Genomic DNA, 20507 nt, shown 5'->3' with positions numbered 1-20507 from the left:
AAGGGTGAGGGTCCTCATCACAGATTCGTTACATTTGTTGGAAAAGATCACTTGACCATTGACAAAATACTTCATGTGTGTATGCTGCGGTGTCCCACCTATGTTAAGCGGTCAGAGTGATGCTCGTGCATGTCAGTGGTACGCTAACTTGCATTGTTTATAAAGCGCTCGGTGCTTCTGAAATGAAAACTGCATTATGAATGCCAGCAATCTCGAAAAAGCAGATATAACTTAGACTATTTCTGGCACTGGCATTTTAAACCGAATCTCAATGATCGAATTATTTTAAAAAGTTAACCTAAGCTGTTTAGTTAGGACTTTTTATTATCTGATTGTAACAAGCAGGTTTCAATCATATTTATAAAAGTACAGTGATAGCTCTTCTTGTTAGAATCAACATTGTATGCTGTTACTTCGGTCAAGGGACGAAACACGTTAGTCTGATAATGTGCCAGGACACGTTGTGGTGCTTTTGTTTCATTTCCCTTACCAAGGAGAGGATGCTCTATGCGGCTAGATTTCGTTTGTGCGACAGTGCACCTCGGACATGGTTTCTTACAGAAAACTGGTCACATTTTTGTTGCAGTTAGTTAGAAAAAAGTATTGAGACATTAAGCAGACACAGTTCTAAAATGTAGAAAAGTTGTTGAGTGCAAGGATCACAGAGTGTCTCCCTCAGATATCCACTTGAATAGAGCGATTGAGCAAACTTTGGATACAAAGGATGCTCACCCCCATTTCCTGGCCTTTTTAACGGCCTAATGCTTGAACTCCACTTGGCTACGATACAGCTGAGCTTCCTGTATATTCAGTGCTTGCAACCATCAAGAAATGCCACGAGGGTGCAGTTGATAGCCCAAAAACCAGAATATTTTTTATTAGAAGTGTTACATTTAGACATGTAAAGTGCAGGGAGCTATCACTCTTTCAAACCGTCTCTGCAGCACACCTCAGGCTTCAAGAAGAGACACTCACTTGGCACGGCAGGACGCTGAGCTCCCTGCAGACGCCCTTTGCATAATCTCTGTGTTAAGCTTTTGCATGATTGAGGCCAGCTATTCTGATATTCTTGTTCCTGACCTAGATCTAGATGGCTGTATCACTGCAAAGTCGTTTTACTTTAGCTGTTAGATGACACTAGTTTTTAGCTGCGCTGCTTCCAAATTTGCATCAGTGACCAAGAGGCAGAAAAAACTTTGTTGTTAGTCAACTAAAAAGTCAAATTATTTTTAATGCACTGTTGAAAGCTCTCTTTTAATAGGTCTGAAGCACATTTTCCTTAATAGGTTATGTTTAATTTTGGACATACTAATTTCAACATACATGATTTATTCACGAATATTCAATGTTTGATGTCAAATTGGAAGAAGAAAATTCTAAAAATGTCAAGCAGGAGCAGCTGAGATACAAAGCATAGGAAAACTGTGTTGGAGATATTCAAGATTTGATTTTTCAAGTGACTTTCACAGGAGCAGCTCTCAGAACACAGCTAATTTAGGGCATAATTTAGGTCATTTATTCTTCTGAAGATCTGACTGCTTCTGCAAAAAAAAAGTAGCAATTGTGAATCAGTATGCAAGTTCTAGAGAATCCAGCTCTGAAGATGTGACTTTCTGTCATTACAACACATACAGTGCTGTAAATATATAATTCATCTTTTTAGGAACCAGCTTTCAGGCTTCAGGATACAACTTCAACACCTATGAATGGAGGAGTCCTAAACAGAGGGGCAGTTTGTCCCCTCCAAGTAGACCACGAAACCACCCATTTCATGACACAGGTTTGAGTGATGATGAATGGGACCGATCCACAGCAAGTGGGTGAGTTTATGTATAAGTTTCCATTTTCTGATTTGCAGCTGCAGCTATATTTCAGAAGTGAACACTTGCTGTCTGGAATGAAATTACATTTTTCTGAGCCAGCTGTAACAGCTCTTCCTTTAAATATGAGATATAGCATTTATAGTTCATGAAACTTATTAGGGTAGGTTAGTGACATTTATGGAAGCTTATGATGCCAAAAGCAAAACGTTTATTTATTTGAGTTACTTCAGAGAAAAAAACATAGCATTTCTCTCTTCAGAATAAACCAAAAAAAATTGGAACTTTCCCCTGGATAAGCTTCAAAAAAAAATTTGCTCTATTTTCCACCCCCAAAACATAACCCTACAAATAAAGAGGCCAAAGATAGCTTGTGCATTCATCTCTCATCTTCATTTTGGCTTGGGCAAGGAAGCAGAATTTCCAATGTTCTTCCATTTATGTTCAAAAATTCTGCAGTGATTCTGTTGCAGAGCAAAGCAAGCCAGGTAGCAATGTCTTGTCCAAAGCTATACTAGTTTGCCATACACTCCTCTTTTGAGAAGTAAATCTCCTTTTCCATGAATTTATCTGCAGGCAAAAGTAGGAACTTACTGAGGGGAAAATACTTGGAGATGGTGAAAGATCCAAAAAGCCAAAAATCCTTATTGTAAGGATCATCCAACAGTGGAACAGCTGTAGAGACCTGGGTAGCTCCTGGCAAAGAACAGTTCTTCCTCAGCTGTGGGAAGATAGGCATCACGTTTTAAAAGATTTCAGTGCTTTTTGTACCTGTCCTCAGAGCTTCCAGGCATGCATGTGCTGCGTTAGAACCAAAGTTTCTTGATCTAATGGCCCACTGAGCCTGAAATCTCAGTCTGTGACAAATTCAAGTTTAATACTGAAGAAAACCTTTCTGGTTCCTGTATAAATATACTGGACAGGTGTATCTATGAAGTCTGGTCTGTTGCGTTGGAAATGCAATCAGGTAAGGGTTTAGATGACACTGCTGCTTTTCAGAAGCTAATTAACAAATCCTCTGATCCACCAGATAGCCCAGTGGTGTTTTTTTCAGCAGACAAGTCTGGCAAGATGTTAGCTGAGATCTGGGCAAGTGTCTGAGCTCAGTCCTTATCCGGCTCCTTTGGCCCTTACTGAGCAGAAGCATGCTAAAAGATTTCACAAGCTAAAGTGGACAGTATTTAGTAAAGGAAATGATTATAGTTTTCCTCATACTTCCTGTTCTTAATAAGTTAATATCTTTAATTTAACAGCAGTATTTTTATCCACACTTCAAGCCTATATTTAGCTTCTCAAAAAAGATGCAGCCGTAGATTCCAAAACACCAACTCTTTTGGAGCTACGTAAGCTGTAGGCTAAAAAAGATGATTAGCAATGAACTAGGAAGCTGAATGACAAAAGCCAGAATTTCCTGAAAATAAAAAGCATGTGTTCTACTACCATTTTAAAGCAGAATTCAGTAGAAAGTATGCCCATTAAAGAGTTTTGTTCTACTTCCCAATGTGGTTACACCTGAGATGTACAGCATAAATGAAAATGATGTTTATTTGAACACAGTATCTGTAAAATGGATTATGCCAAGCACAACTGCTGGTGCTCCTATACCAAGTGCTGGAGTATGTGAGAAGGGCATGTCTGCTCTTCCAGCCTGTCAGAGGGATCTCCTGAGAACTGTCTCTTCTCTGCCTCCAGCTAAGCATCCTGTCTTCTTCTCTAGCACTAAAAAGTAGTTTTTTCTTACCTTTATTTTGTGTAGCACAGCTTCTAAGAGTGTGTGGCAACAGAAAGAGACTGAAACACTGGGAGAGAATCAAGAAAACCATTCAAAGCAAACTTCCGTAGAAAGATCAGGAGGAGAGAGCATCAGGAGCGTCAAGAAAGAGGGCAAGCAGTGGAAAGGTGCCTCTGGCGGGCAAAGGAAAGGTGGGGGACAGCTGGAAGAGTGGAATACTTCCAGGTAGGCCAACTAAGAGTGCACAGGAGCGACATCCAGCTGGGATGGGCTGGGGAGGGGGGAAGGAGACAAAGGAAAAAACAGTTGAAATGAGAAAAAGGAGAAAAACAGGGTACAGAAAATGCATCACTAACATGCCAGTGAGTGACAATGAAATTTCAATTGCCAAGTCAAGTATTTGGTTGCTTCAAGAATTTAACTCAAATTTGCCCAATAGTTTCAAAAGGAGCTAGAAGCTACTTTTTTTCAAGGCCACGCTCTCATAGTAGCATAAGATGATATAATTATCCATGGACCATAAGGTCCCATTTTGTAACCAAAGGCTAGCCACTCTCATCTGGCTAAAGGGATTTGAGCCATCCTTTCTACCTGCCAAAGGTACACCCTAGCTGAAAGACTGTGCAGCTGCAAACCCAAAACCTTCCTGCTGTGTATCAGTGAAACCAGAGAGCTTAAACCACTCTGTAGCCTGGTGTTTACCTACCACTGTCAAGCAGGACAAGTGGGTTCTGGTTCCTGCTCCAGGGAAAATTTTTGCCTGTTAAAACATTACCACCAGGAAAGAATGAGTCTGCCAGATCCTAGAGGATACTATAGCCTCCTGGTGAAAAAAAAAGAAATTTGAGTCTCTCATACATCAATAAGAACAAGATCATAGGCACTTGTATCTCCAAATCTGCCCCCTACCTCTCCTTTAGCAGTTTTGTGAATCTAAATTTCTGATGGCTTTTTCAATGAGCACAAGAAAACCAAATATATTCACTATAGGTCGAACAGAATATTTCACATGACGCAAAATTAATCTTTCAGTTATTGTTTCAGGAAAAAAACCTGTAGATGAGAAAGGATTTTGGATTTTTTTTTCTGATACAGTAGCTCAGCTACAGATTGTTTTATTGATGTGACTGTAATGGAGGTGCGAAAGTCAAGCATTTCACACACCAAGAGACAAGATTCAGCGAAAAGGGGAAAGAAGAGGTGAGAGCAGAGAGAGGAATTGCTCCAGCTATAAAGAGGTCGAGACTTGCAGGCATCACGATTTCAGATTTCATAGGAGTCAGAGAAGGAACGGACCTCTTATCCTAGGAAATCCAGTCTTTGCTGTCACAGACAGTTGCCTCAAATAATCTTGTTCATTAACTCAATCCCCGTTTTATGTTATATTTTAATATTATCATATAGTATATAGAAAGGTATTGAATTAGATAAATTTGTCTATGTTCAACATTGGCTCTTAAAAAAACTACTTCAGTTTACTGAAAGAGCTAATTTCAGAAGTCAAGGATCCTTCTAAAATCCTGTTTTAAATACTTTCTTATCTTGCCTGGGAGGAATTGCATCTGTGTTCTGAGTAGGTATTCTCACCATTGCTCTATATATTGCGATATCTTAGAAGAGACACGGATGCTAGATGGAGAATCATTGCAAAAAGAGATTGAAATGGCTGGCCGTTGTCTGCTTGACTGACCGTAACTGTAAGAAAGCATCTCTGAGGAAAAGTATTGTGTGTGTCCTCCGTCGGGCTGGGCAATTCCCCTATTTAAAAGCTGTTATGTTAACAGTGTTACATTCATGCTTTTCTTAGTAGTACATCATTTGTCAAGCAAGGCCACAGATGCTTCCATAATGGTGTTTACTCTGTCATTATGCTGTTAAGCGCCACTAGCTGCAATCTGTGGGCAGCTGCTCCAATGCAACAGCTTGCTGCCACCAAAAGGGCCAATTCTCATTCTTTCCTTGCCTCATCCTTCCCCTTTGCCTTCCACGTGATCAGCCCCGTCCCTTGCAGCAGCTCTGATGCTTGTGTGAACCTTCATTGAGCTGATTCCCCCTGCTAAGAGAGCAAAAAATTCCTGCTCCCTGCCTACATACACTGTGATGGTATCATTTTGGGTTGTGTTTCAGCAGCCCATAATTGGCATTTTTTATCACACCTCTCTTGCTGGGCATCTTTCCTAGGCCTCACTGTCACTAACATTTTGTTCAAGAGTGCTAATAATAAGGCTTCAATGCTTTTATGAAATATCAGGCACCTAAGTCTACATGCAGGAGAGTGTCATCCCCAAAAGTTTCTCTGTATTTGTGCATAAAGTGACTGGAACGGTTTATACGATGGAAGTCAGCTGGAGTTAAATTAATAATGATAAATGCAACTTAGACTAAAGGAGTGACCTAAAAGTACCAGGATCCCTCTTTGGCATACACAAATTTGCAAGATGCTTCTTGCAGAAACGAGGGCTCTTTTCATATTCCCCAGGAGAAGTCCGTGAGGTTGAAAGGTGTAATTACAAATAATTCATTGCACGGAGCAGCTCTGCACATTGCTACTAGTTGGTTCGTTAATTTTCATAGAGAGGTCCCAGTTTTAATCCAGTAAGAAATGTATATTAGATTGTTCTTGGAATCCATTTACCTCCGCACGGAATAAGACACCGCTCAGAATCCTGCCAGCTGCTAGCGACGGCCGGTTTCTGAGAAGACCTGTCTGCCGCGCGCTCTGCATGTCCATCCAGCCTCCCCGGCCAGCGACTCTCCCACCAACCTACCGTAATGTGCTGTCGTTCAAGTTGCAATCTCTGGCCAGGCACGTGTGTAAATTTTATCTTTCACGGAAAAAAAAAAAATCCATCTCTTTTAACCTCTCACTGTAAATCTAGCTTTGCAGGTACCCATGATAACACCGAGGCTGACCAGGAGGAAAATTTCTGGTCTCAGGCTCTGGAGGATTTAGAGACCTGTGGCCAGTCAGGAATTCTGAGGGAACTAGAGGTAGAACAATCTTAACCTTTCTTTCCAATTATAGAGAAATACAATGGTTTTGGTTTGTTTTACATTCATTTTATTTTCTCCTTTTTTTCTTTTAATTTGCACTAATCACACCAATTCATTTAAAAGCTTTAACCCCTCTCCACAGGACAAGGCTGACAGGCGTCTGTGTTTGAGAAACATGACTCTCTTGGTACCTACCCTTTACGTTTATATTTTCGCTTGTGCAGCTGCCTCCCCTGCCCCTAACCAGAGCTATTTTCTTTTGTACAATGTAGCTGAAACTATGTAAACTTGTTCCCCCCAGAGCTTCTGACTTGCAGCTTCTGCCGTGCATACCGTTGATGCTGTCTGCACAGGCAGCAAATGGCGCAGAACTTTTTAAGCGGGTGTAGTTTTCCTGCAGCAATGCATTTCATTTTCTTACAGCCGCTTTATGCAGCTTTTCTTAGCATGTTAGAGGTTGTCTCTTACACGGAAACTTAATTTGATTAAGATGAACATAAAAGAAAATCATCTTTTCAGAAAGTTTAACTATAATCTTACCACTCAGCAAAAAAGATGCCAATGTGAAAAACGTTCGTTATATAGCAGTTTCTTCGCTATGCAACAAATTTTCGCATTTTGTCCTGAAGTTAATTGCAGATTTAACCACGCTTCATGTTAGATCATGGTGGGGAGAAGGGAACAGAGTAGCTAAGAGACTTTTATTTTTTCTAATCAGGTTTTCTCTAAGTTCTTTAATCATCACAATTAAGACTGTACTGACGCTTAAAGTTGTGAAATAGAAGGTCCTAAAAATATTTTCTTTTATGTTCTTTTAAATTCCTGGAGCTGCAAAACTGGCAGAATCTCATTTTCATTTTTATGTTATATAAAGTCCTTTAGCAGCCAGGAGGAATGTGAATGGCATAACTGGGTGAAATTTTTTCAGTTCAAATTAATTGTACATCCTCAGATTTATGGCTTCTGTATTGCATGTGTGGGTAGCAAAATGTGATTCTTGTGTATTTGTTATTGCAAACCACAGAAATGTAGGAGAAAAATTTGATGTTTGGTTTGCTTAATTCCAAAGTTAGATATGGCAAGGTACTGCAGGCTTCCCCTTGCAGTTTTCATTATTCAGAGCACAATAAAAGGATGTGGACAGAGATAATTCAGGGTGACCAAAATTCAGTTACTTTGACATGTTGAATTTTCCTCAGCTTTTTGTAGAAGTGAAATTCAGGATTGTAGATGCTATATCATTTATAGCATCACCTTGTAGCACGAACCACAACTCTGAAAAGAAAGCAAGACTCTCATTCGGTGTGACAGGGTGCCGAGAATGGCGATGCCTCTATTTTGTGAAGTACCATTGCGTAGTTGAGGACTGTTTCTCATTTTTCATTTCAAGGTTTTCAGACAAACAGCAGAGAAAACTGTTGTTTGCCAAGTCCTCCTGCTGCTCCTGCTCCATCAGACAGTACTATCAGTCTTTCCTGAGCACAAGAGAAACTCTTAAAGCTGCAATATTTTATCTCATAATGAAAGTAGTGCTGGAGCTGGGAGAGAGAAGAGTGACTTAGACACACACGCATGGTCATCCGAATCAGAAGCAAATACTACTTTGCCCTTTTTTGCCCCTAATTTTTCCTCCTTCAGTTCTCATTTTCAAGGACGTTGCCTGTGCCTATCCCAGTCAGAGTTCAAGTTATGGCCTTTTGGCTTGTCCATTGATACCAGGGAGAATAAACAGGAAATTCCCTTCCTCAGTGTCCCCTGCCCTGGCAGTGGCAGCAGTCCGTATCGCTGCACAGTGACTGAACCAAAGTGCATTTGCTCACATTCCCCAGGGCCGAAATTCTTTGCAGCGCAGGCGTCTCTGTCCCGTGTGCGGATGTTTTTTGCGTCAGTCCGTTCGACCCACTGGATTAAATGACTTGTCATTTTCTTACAAGTTTTCACCCTCCGTGGCTTCTCTCATAGAACTGAAAAGGTTTGTTGTTACGGAGACTAACGCTAGCGGTGAGACAGGGTTTATGTCTCTGAAGTATTGGCAGGGCTAGCTAAGGCGGGTAGTCGTGCAACAGGAGTGTTATGCAGAGTTTCTTGTCAGGCAACGTGACTCTCTGCACTGCGTTTTCTCGTGACCTGTGAAGGTATCCGGGCACGGTCTCAGCCAGCGCTCACTCTGCCTTCACGTCCTGCTGACTCACGTTTTTTCACCTTGAACGTTCACTCTGTATTGTAAATGCCTTCACATAGATCCAATTCCAACAAACGCACATACGCCGCACACGGTTTAGATGTCACTTCATTTACATGGAAAATATTCTCAAAAGAAGCAGTTATACTATATGCTCTTCAGTCTGCCAGGGGACTAGCTTACCAAGCATAGCTGCTTTAGGGCTCAGTATTTTAGCCGAAAATGCCGTTTGAAAACTTTTGCCCATAGGATTTTTGCTGTTGTGTTTTGTTGTGGTTCTTTATTTTATAGTGATTTGCGAGCAGATTGAACATCTGTGCTCTTGCCTTTTGCTGTGCCCTGAGTGATTGTTTTAACAGAGAAGTTTTTGTTACTGCTGTACATTAACCACTTACTTAACCCATGTCCTATGTTAAAAAATTAACCTGTTCATTAATGCTCTAGGCCACAATTATGTCAGGAAGTACAATGAGTTTGAATCATGAAAACCCACAGCCTCGTAGCCAGCTGGGAAGACAAGCCAGCTTCCAGGAAAGAAGTACTGTAAGGCCACATTACAGTCAAGCTACCCGTAGCAACACATTGCCATCAGATGTGGGGAGAAAGTCCATGGTTCTGAGAAAAATTAAGCAAGAAATGAAAGAAATCATGTCACCAACTCCTGTGGAGTTACACAAGGTCCGTATTTTTTCTTCTGACAGTATTGAAATAATATAATATATGCCGCATGGGGAATCTAATTATATGGCAGTACAGTAAGTACTTTTTATAATGACTCCAAAGATGTAATTTTGGGGCTGTGTGTATTAGTTCTTACAAACACATTAATGATATATTCTTATGGGGGAAACAAACTGAATAAGATATATCCTCATCTCCTATTTTCTTTTACCAGAAAACCTCAAAAGGGAATGCTCCTTTTGCAAGGAGGATCCACTGGTAATTTGAGTTGACAATAGCAATAACTCTTCTCTGCCAAATGTGTTCATTAAGAAAGCAAAGTTTAATTTCTAGAAAATACATTTCTTTAGGAAATTACTCAGGAGGGTTGGTGGCTCCCACTGGTCCTTTTTCAAATTAACACTCATTTTGAATCAAATACATGATACTTGTATGTACATAATATAGAATGTTACTTCAGATTAGCTATTGCTTCTCTTCTAACTCCTTTGCTCTAAATAGGATAAATAACTTTCAGTCTACACAACTTTTCGTTGCTTTAGACTTTGTTGGAGTCACCTGGTAATTTGAAGGTGGCTGTACACCAAAAGGCAGTTACTGAATGGTATTTCTACATATGCACAGCATAGGCCACATCAGTTTAAGTCTTTAGTCCAGTGAGGCCATAATGGCAACCAGTTTCCAAAACTTTGAAGAACATGATAATGCTGTTCTCCGTGATGGGAATGAACATCCCATTTGCTGCACCCACTTTTCATCTTAAAGGTTTGGGATCTTCCTTTCCATTGGGATACAGCTAAGACAAAGCCAGAAGCTTGGAGAAATTTCCTTTAAGAGATGAAAAGTCATCATTCTCAAGGGAATTGGTTTACTTTTTAATCTCTGTAGGTTTGATTCAGTTTAGCTCATGCGTTGAAACTTAAGGCCTTACTGAGTATGTGCTAAATGAATGTTCCTAGAAGACACTGGGGAGTGGATTTTCCATATGGAAAATGAATTAATTGCCAGTTTAAACAATCAAGAGGATATGTCACAATCCTGGTTTAAGCTATTTGTATGTCCAGCTTGATGTGAAGTGATTAATGGAGTTGGTTACTGTGCTCTTTTTTCCTGAGTAGCTAGTAAATGTGAGATATACAATGAAACTATGCTGGTAGGCATTTCATGGTGTGCTCACATTCAGCAAAGGCACCGTTTTCTCCTGTGGAATATAAAACCTATCTTTCAGAATGGTTGTTCAAACAAACTCCTTGCTGGAAAGGAAGAATGAGATTTGTATTAATGACTATTCTATTCTAGATGCTAGTTCTTAGAGTCTTGGGTAGTAAAAAATAGCCTGTCCTTGAGCTTTCTCTCTCTTTGGTTGCCATTTTGTTTTATGATTGCCATGACCTTCTGTTTTAGTAGTTTTCACTGCTTATTCAGACAACATATCCACGTTCCTGCTATCTGCTGAAGTGATGCTGAGTTTCTTTGTACTGTCTGCTTTGTCATCAAGAGTCATTTTCTTCTCTAAAAATCTAAAAGTCGAGCCTGCACCATATTTTCCAATTCTTACAGTCTTTTGAGAAAAATAGAAGACCAGTGACTGGATCTTACAGTCAGATCCAGCACAGTGTGCTTGAATCTCTGTAGTGATACACGCAGGATGAAGGTCTTAACTCAAATATCTTGTGTTGTTTTTTTATTCCTGCCCGTCTTGCTAAATTCTTATTTGTTGGTTTTCTTACTGGTTCTTGTGTAGCAACGTATCTGTTACTTTTCCCCCTTAATTTTTGCCATTAGACTGTTTCTCATGGACAGCTTATCCAGTCATAGTTTTCCAAAACAGCTGCAGTTCCATGAGTGTGACTTCACTTCACCATCTGAGAAAAGCCTGGATTTAAGTGTTCTCCGTAACAGATCTTGCTGGCAAATGTGCTCTGCCTTCTGCAGGCAGATGCCTGAATCAGCTGGACCACAGACATCAGGACATCTAATTAAATAATACCTGTTTTGGAAAACTGTGATGGTATAAGCGCTCCTTGAAATGCAAGCTAACACACAACTTGCCTGTGACTTACTTCAGCAAGGCATTTAAGCATGTCCTTAACTTTAAACTGCTGAGCATTCCCAGTGTCTTCAGTAGGACTGTACCTGCGCGTATGTACTTGGTCAATGGGATGAGTCTGAATGCTTGGTAAATCAGGATCTATGCACCCTCTGGATCACAGTTTGTACATTAGTTAATTACAGCAAGATGGACCAACAGGAGGAGATGTTCCACTGGTTTTTCATAATCTGGTTATAAGAGAAAAAGGGTATACGATTCTATTGAAGAAAGAGCCACACGTTTGAAAAAGAAATGCATTAATAACTTGTCCAAGTATACAAGAAATGAGATAGATACACCGAGAATGAGATGGAATAAAACTACTGAGGCCATAACCACAAATGAGTAAGTCCAGGGGACCAGCGTGCTGAGCACATTTTCTTACTAGCTTGTCCTTCCCCGATGTGCATCTCTCAGAAAGGGCGTAACACAGCCCGGGGCGTTATTTTGCTTAATGCTATAAACTTTGCAGTAAGTTACCCTGTGTTCCTCACTGCTATTTTTTACTTTACTGCACTACTTTCATCAAATATTTACTTCAACCTTTTTTGTCCTGAGGAAGGTAGGATTGATATCTTAACGGTGTCATATAAATGTTTTAAAACTTTTGTTCTAGGTAGTTTAATAAGTAACATTTAATTTAGCTGGATAGCATATTGCTACATCAGTACCTGAATTTAATTAATGCCTTTAATTGACTTGCTCTACCACGGTAAACATATGGATTAATATTTTTCTAAAAATCATAGGGGACCATTTTTCAAACGTTTCATATAGCAAGCATTCCCCTGAGAGCAAAAATATGCACTATGCATTAGATAATTTTTCAACATTTTTATTGCAAGTAGTCATTAACCTAAAATTACAGTTGGTTAAAATACCTGAATAGCTGATCTATGCAAGATGTATGAGTTTAAATTAAGCATTTTCTCATCTGTTTGAGACAGCAGAAAGCCATAGAAACAGACTCAAAACTCGTAAGCTTCCATTTAATATTTGTGAATATTTAATTGCTTATGAAATATGAATTAGATTTTAATTTCAGCTTTTGTTCCTTTTAGTCTCCTGATGCAAATTTTAAAGTCTTGACAAATCTTCTACAAGCTAGTATTGAGATCAAAACTTCCAAACACTTATCATCAGAAATACCAATAAAACATAGCAGGATTTAGGTGTTAACATGAATTACCTACAATCTCATACCCTTCAGATAGATAGGCTGTTTTAGCAGCAAGGGAATATGAGAAACCTGTGTGAACAGGCTTTGCCCATACCCATTATGCAATAAAAAGCAGGGTATTTCTGAGAGCAGGGGTTTTTTTCTCTTAGGTTCCCTTTTAAGAATAACTGCTGCCATAAAAAGAGATAGCCCCATCTAAAAAATGTAACAGCAGTAGTAAATCACAGCTTCATTGCTTAAATTAATGAATATCAGTTTCTTTAATTTCCAAGTTCTTCTTAAATAAATCAGAAGTCAAGAGAGGATAGCTTTAAAGGGAAACAGGTTTTAAAAATCTCTTATGATCTGTGGATCTTAAGAGACACAAGAAAGAGAATGTAATTAACAATACTTAGAAGTTCTGGTTGCCAGATAGTGACTGGTTCCCTTCCAGAACGCCCAGTCCATACCAGTGCGAAAAGTCTTATTTGGATGAGTGGGAGGGAGGGCCCTACAAGACTTTGGATGCTCACTCTCAAGTTATGCTTCCCGCCTTGCCTCTGCTCCTGCTCTCCTGCAAGTGTCGTTCCTCACTGCTACAGCCAAATGCCACTCCGTGTCCCTTATCACTTGCAGCACACCGTTTTTTGACTCACAAGCTGGACATGTGTTTCCCCCAGCCATGATCATAGATGAGGTGGGCCCCTGCGCTGACGAGGAATGACGCTTCCTGTAGATCTGTAGGACAGAATGTATGTATTTTGTTTGCTAATGCACCACTTCATAGAAGTAGGGAAAAAGCAACACTGTCCTGAAATATACACACATGGGGCATACAGAATCAGTCTCCACTTTAGCTTGGCTTTGATGAGGTCTTGACTGTAACAGAGTGAGTGTCCTGTTTGGCGTCTGAAAATTAAAGGAGGCTGTTCACCAGCTGAACAAGTCCAGAGGAAAAGCAGTAAGACATAGCTGCAAAGGAGGAGGGAATGAACATAAAGGAGGAGGGAATGAAGGGGTTCCTTGTTCACAAGGGTAGCAATGGACTTAAATCTCAGCAAGGGAGATTTGGTTTAGACATAAGGAAAACATCTGAAGCCCTGGAAGGGATTACTTGGATAGACTGTGGCATCTCCATTACTGCAACACAGCAAGACAGATAAACCCCTCTCAGTAATGGGTTAGATGCAGTTGATCCTGCTTTGGGGCAAGAGTACAGTCTAGGTGGCCTCAGAGAATCCCCTGTTCCATATGGGTTTCTAGTTGCTCTGAGGATGGATTCAGCTCAACTCCAGTGCCTGAAAGAGGAGGAAGGGGGAAGGAAAAGGAATGAGTGGAAAGGGGAAGTTCCTCTAAATATTGTACCATCTGTACTAGAACCGCGTATATTAAGTCTCAACTCTTAAGCACTGAGTCACATTTTTACATTTACTTTCTGTCAAGGCTTCTTTAAGAAGCAGCTGACATGAAAACACTCCTGTCGTTTGTGTTGGTGTGGAAGAAGTTATCATCTCATTTAAAGAGAGCTTGTGTCTCGGTCCATTGCTAATTATTTTTCATTCTTGCCACAAAACGCACGCAAATCTGTTGACAAAATATATCTCCCTCCTTTATTTTTTAATTCATAGTCTTGCCTGAACATTAGTCTTGTGGCAGTCTCATAACAGCTTCAAACATACTTGAGAGCAAAACCCTCTTAGGCGTACTACCATATCACAAACAAAAGCTTCTGTTGATAAACTGTTAGAAGTTCCCTGGAGTCCTGCTGGCACATCAGCTGTCACTTCAAACCACAGTAATTCTCAGATGAATTATACTGACTCTGCAGACAGGTTTGTCAGCAGCTGAACTGCCCTTTCACTCTGCAAATTCATGCTGCTATGGAAGAAAGTTCAGCGACAGGTTGGTGGGGGGAAGATGGGAGCGGGGAGGACGAGAGCATGCTTAAACACAGCAGTCACTGGGAAGTTCAAAGCTGCACATCACATCCAAAAAGAGAATCAGTCACTGCAAAAGAAAAGGCCTTTTGCTTAGGTAATGGGGTTTTAGGTGTGGCTTTCTGCTGTGCTGAACTGTACAGAGGGAGGAAAAACAAGGGACGAGGAGGAACTGGTGCACGGTAAGGGATGACTGCTGCGTGAGATGGACTCACCTCAGTTCAGGGATGCAAACGCTGCCCACTTCACAGATGAAAAGGGGTAGCGCTGCAGCAGCTGGCGTTACCTCTTACTTCTCTCCACTGCTGCCGAGCATAACTATCGACAAGCTTGCTAGTGAGTCGTGTTTCATTGTGGTGAGAGCATTGTTGGTGTACTACTAAAGCCAAGTAAATTTAAGAAAAGCGCAGAGAACAGAAAAAAAAAACCTCTCTGTGCCTGCTGTTGATCTCTCCAAAGCCTTTAGTACTGTTTTCAGACAACTTTGTCCGTACTTGCTCATCTTTGTGCAGTGACAGTTAAGGCTAAATGCCAGAAGCTTTCTGAGAGCAGCAGCAACCAATGTGGTACTCCATCTCTGCTGTGCCTGAGTATTTTTTTATGAAACATAGACAAAATCCTAGGCAGCCTGGTCTGAATTAAGAAGGGTTGACTTTGCTTTGAGGGATCAGAAAAAACAAAAAGGAATTGAGTAGTATATAGCTGGCTCTGGAGCAGTCAGAGGTCTGGGCCAGTAACCTGCTCCCCACTGACGACTGCATTAGTGGCTGGCACACGCAGGAGGGGGCAGCACACGGGTTATTGCTCGTACTGCCAAGCAGTTTGCACATGATTAGCCCAAAGAAACAGAGATCCTGAGCAACCTTACCCTGGTGGAGCCACGGACAATGCAGTAGTCAAGTCTACAGACAATTTTTTGTTACCTTACCAAAAGCCAGTGCAGCACCTGAGTGATAAAGCATCGTACAGTATGACAGAGGCATCTGAAATCAAAAGTAAATGTTTAACATGAAGGTACCGTTACCAGTTATGTGTGTCTGCAAAAAGTCAGGCCATTTATACTTGTAACATCAGGTGTCTCAAGTCAATTCCACAGACATCATTGTCTTTGTAGCCTTGAATGGTATCACATAGCAGGATAAAATCTCAAATAGCAAGGCTCAAAACAGTATTCCTGCAGCCGAGCATCTCTGAGTCGAGTGTATGAGGCATATCGGCCTGTCAAGATACAGTGAGTGACAAGGCAGGGACCTGCAGAGCATTTTGAGGACATGTACAGCTGGGCTACAAGGTCCCTGTTGATGCTAGGAAAAACTTCAAACGAGTTGGAGTTATGTTGTATGGCATAACAGGTGCCACGTGAAAGCAGCTGCAGTGGCTCTAATTACATCTGCAGCAGCTTTGACTACTGATAACGCTGCAAATTGCATTAATTCTTCATCAGTGAAAGTACCATTACTGAATCTTCACGCCAGACATGAACAGAGAATCCTATCCTTACGTTTACTGGGAACGACCTATTGCCATGCCAAGCCATTACAGTTACAGAGCACTCTTAACATTGGGAGCTTTATCAGGCAAGGTATGTTTTGAACCAGTATTTTGAACCCAAAATGAAATAAATTGTAGCAATAAAAGCACAATTTTCATTGCGTAGCTGTATCTGCACACACATTTCTCTGTCAGCATCGGTGCGTCAGTCAGCGGTCACACCACTGACCTGCACAATTTACTGCCTAGCTCTGCACTCTTGATGTGAGAGAAGTAAGAAAAAAAAGAAAAAAAAATCAGACCTAAACCTAAGCATCTCACAAACCTACCAAGTTTCTAAATACTTTTCTGTGAAATAACTGAGTTCACACCACAACCTATAAAGGACTCATTCTCTGAATACCTTAAAAACCTTCACCTAAAATAGTTTTATTTATATTTAGTTCCTGCTTTTGAATGCCTCTCTCTTGACTATATACCTGTCTCCAGCTGTACCAGTGTCACACAATTGCCTTTCCTCATCATTTCCTTCTGGCAGGGGCTTTCTGACAGAAACTTATTTGTACTTTCGTAAAAGAGTGTGTTATAGCTGTTTCACTGACCACTTCGGAGATTAGGCCTTACAGCGTGGACCATTGCTTGGCCAAGAAAATGAAGGGCTGCGTAGAGGTGCCTGTAGCACTTACACCTGTGGAAGCTGCAGAAGACAGGCCACACGAGCACTTTGCTTGCAAAGCCAGGGCTTCGCCACGGCACCCCCTGCCTTGGCCACTGGGATCCCCCAACCGCCAAGTCTTGTTAACAGCACTCGGGCCCTTGCAAATGACCTGAGACTGTTAGGGGTCATTAAGCGCTTCCCCGTGGGAAGGTTATACAAGTAGCTTTCAGTTGATTTCTTACCTTTGCAATACAAGGCTTGTCCTTTTTTTTTTTGTTTGTTTGTTTTTGTTTATTTGTTTGTAAGCTTGAAACTTAAGTGTGAGTTCAGCTGTTATTTACAGCCTTTCTTTTAGTGACTCAGGCTAGATTTGGGGATATTAATTATTTTGACGGAGTCTAAAACAGACTGGGTGAGTCACATTAGACACGCAGTTAACCCCTCCAAAAACCTAAAACTGAAGGCACGCGCTTAAGCAAAGCAAAACATAATTGGAAGACCAGACTAATCCTTTTACTCAGATACCCTGGCAACTAGAGAAGGGTCTCAAAAATCACACTGCAAAGGATGGGATTTAAAAAAAAAAAAAAAATCCAGCTGACCAGCAGAAGTGAAGAGCAGCTTATTACTGAAGCGTGAGGAGGCTTCTGAGAATATTGTTCTCAGGTCAAAATGCAGGGAGGGAGGAGGGAGGCAGAGAGCAGGGAAACAATTTTCAGAAAAGACTAGAAATACCAAATAGTAGGTAAGTGATCGTTCTAAAGCAAAATACACCTACAAAGAAAGGCTGCCTAGCGCTTGTAGCAACGTAGCAGTGTGGACAAACCCCCCCCGCCCTTATCATGTCAAATTACGTCCACAGGTAACTTTGTACAAGGACTCTGATGGAGAGGATTTTGGGTTCAGCGTCTCTGATGGTTTATTGGAAAAAGGAGTTTATGTTAAAAACATTCGTCCAGCTGGACCTGGGGATCTGGGTGGTTTAAAACCATATGACAGACTTCTACAGGTAAGGGTTCTACCACTGCCGAGGTTTAGTGGGAATGACGTGGGATACAGATTGCTGCTAAATTTGTAAGCACACTGCATGGTGTTTTGGTATCCGTGTACACAGATGTGAGTGTAGCACTCTGCATAAAGTTGTGCTGTCACTCACTTGGAACAACTTTATCAATCATCTTCATTGCTGATCATATTTTAAATGTCAGGACTTTATATGTGTATCTGCTAGGAAAGGATGTATATGGTGGTGGTTGGGGCAGGGGGGCAGGGAAAGAAGAGAGAGTACTTTGCACCACAGGCCACGTAAAGCACTTATTTCCTGAGTAAGAAACGTTAGGACCTCGTGTTGATTTGTGGGTTTTATGCACTGGTATGAGGCTAGATTTTGCTATAAAGTTTTATTTATAGAAACAGATTTCAGAACATTAGATATGTCAGAACACCACAGGAGACATACAAATGCTCATGGGAAAGTTAGAATTTCCCATGGCATTTTCAGCCATATTTGCATTTTTCACTTTCTTGACACAGACGTTAAAGCTGTTTTGGCACTTAATCCAAGTTGTTGATCGCCCCGCTTCTAATCCGTGTAATCCCTGAGCCCCACACTTACCAGAGTACCAAGTTAGACTACGGGAGGAAAAAAAAAGCTTTATCAACCAGTCCAATAAAAATATTTTATGTATTACTTAAAACCAGCAAAAAGCTACTAAAGATTTAGAGATGATCTGTTGAATTTAAATTAATGAACATTGTGAAAGTGAGGAAAAAGCTGTGTGCTGTTAAATATGTCATTTATGGCGTAGACATTGTGACAGCTGACAGCAGGTGTCCCCAGTGCAAATAGAAAACTAACTATGGCCTTCAGACCAGACATTATGGTCTTTTTAACCATGGTGAACATTTCTCTGCCTGGTATAGGTAAATGAGGTTTCAGTCATAAGTCCAGAGGATAGGCCTGTTTCCTTTCGCTCATGCCATCTCATTTTGTCTTCCTAAAATGGTAACAAAAATGAATCTTCTGATCTTTCAGGTGAACCATGTTCGTACCAGAGACTTTGACTGTTGCCTAGTTGTGCCCCTCATCGCAGAATCTGGCAATAAGCTGGAACTGGTTATTAGCAGAAACCCACTGGCAACGCAGAAAGGAAGCTCAGAACAACAGACTTCAGCAAGTGGGGAATGGAGCGATCAAAACAATGCCTTCCTTCAACAGACTGGACATGCTGTTAATACAGAGACACGGGATCCTACAAATACATTATAGCAGAAAATCATTTCAGTGGGACATTTGGTAATGAAAGACAATTATGGTGCTAAATCCCTTTAAGACTCCTCTGAGACTGAGGCTCAGATGTCATATGGCACTAAAAAGCACAGGAGGATCAGTCTGTCCGTCTCAAGGCTTATATAAATTCATGCTCACATTTGAAAGACTTTTAATTCATAGTTAAGTCATTCCATTCTAAGCAACCTACCATTAGCAACAGTGAACAAAAAAACATAAAGGCCTTTTTTTTACCCCCCAAAAAGAAAACAGGGAGACGTTTAAACATGATTTAGATATTCCTTCCCCTCAAACAGCTGCTGTGGTTTGAGGGGAAAGCATGGAATTAACCTCTCCTAACAGTGGTATCTAGGTTATATTGTTTTTAAAAACATTTTTAACAGCCAATGACTGGCTGATGAATGAGTAAGAACGGCATGCTGCACCTTGTTTTCTTGTAAATTAGGTAGAACTGGAATTTTGGGGAACATTATTCCACTGGCAGAAAGGGCATACTCTTCAGATAAAGCACTGTTTAGACATTTTAACAAAATTCACATAGGAAGCTGCAGTATGTGGTGAACATTATTCCTCAACTGTGGTAAATTTTTATTAGAACATATGTTATTCCCTATGCAATGAAATATTTAATGATATTAAAACCTATAAGGTTTTTTTTTTTAAGCAGAGACTTTTTAGACAGTGGGATAAGACATCTGAAGAAGGATTACTGACAAGAATAAAACCGAAATGAGTTTAGACAAATTAGGTTTTAAAGAAAATGGATTTTTTAAACTATATCCAAGATTGATATGAAAGCTCTTTAATGATCCATAAAACTCTAAACTTGTAGTGTTACATAGGAGCTCTCTTTATAAGTCAAACAGTTTCTTGAGGGGACTAAAGTCCATTTAAATAAGCTTTGTTTTCAGCCTTCTTTATGATAAACGTAGCCCCTGCAACACGTTTTTAGAATTTAAAATTGTAAATACATTTTACAAACACATCACATGAATTCTCTCCTCCCCCCACCCCAAAGCAATAAATACTGCCAGTTGCTTTATAAGCTCACCAGCACCTGCTTTGGTTTATTCCAGTATTCACGTTGTCATGGTAATTATTGTTATTGGTGAATATAAAGATACTGGATTTGTACATTTGTAGAGTCTCCATATCCAAGCAATCACCTTACAGAGTTTTCCGGTCAATTTAAACTGTCTAACTGTATCCCTATTGCTATTTCCCGTACATGAGCAAGCTCACCTGCCCTGCACATACAAGTACATCTGATTTCTATTTCAGCACTGCCAGAAATGACATCCAATGCTGAATCATGTAAAAATAATGTTCATGAGTCACTTAAATAAGTATTTTTATTTGTAACAAATAAGTATTAAACTGTAAAGTATTTTTGTACAAATTTAATACTTTAATAGCATGATATTTATCGTCTATGTATGTTTTTTGAAATTCAAACTGTTGCAAATATTTG

General features: G+C 40.4%; 1 protein-coding gene across 6 annotated transcripts in view; it reads left to right on the top strand.

The window, feature by feature from the left end:
• The window catches only part of GRIP1 (glutamate receptor interacting protein 1), a 349131-nt gene extending 329879 nt beyond the window's left edge, over positions 1 to 19252 (top strand). For 5 of the 6 annotated variants that reach the window (XM_068934961.1, XM_009671746.2, XM_009671742.2 and 2 more), the window contains 7 exons: positions 1664 to 1820; positions 3577 to 3777; positions 6432 to 6543; positions 6689 to 6733; positions 9173 to 9406; positions 17609 to 17755; positions 18782 to 19252. In XM_068934961.1, coding sequence (XP_068791062.1) covers positions 1664 to 1820; positions 3577 to 3777; positions 6432 to 6543; positions 6689 to 6733; positions 9173 to 9406; positions 17609 to 17755; positions 18782 to 19015 — 1130 coding nt within the window. In that variant the 3' untranslated portion in view covers positions 19016 to 19252. The remainder of the gene's footprint in view (positions 1 to 1663; positions 1821 to 3576; positions 3778 to 6431; positions 6544 to 6688; positions 6734 to 9172; positions 9407 to 17608; positions 17756 to 18781) is intronic. The other variant, XM_009671743.2, reaches the window with a different exon arrangement.
• Positions 19253 to 20507: the final 1255 nt, after the last annotated feature.

The sequence above is a fragment of the Struthio camelus genome, chromosome 1 (genome assembly GCF_040807025.1).
Source record: "Struthio camelus isolate bStrCam1 chromosome 1, bStrCam1.hap1, whole genome shotgun sequence".
NCBI classification, from domain to species: Eukaryota; Metazoa; Chordata; class Aves; order Struthioniformes; family Struthionidae; genus Struthio; species Struthio camelus.
Note: the sequence above shows the minus strand (reverse complement) of the source record. Positions and strands in the feature narration are given on the sequence as shown.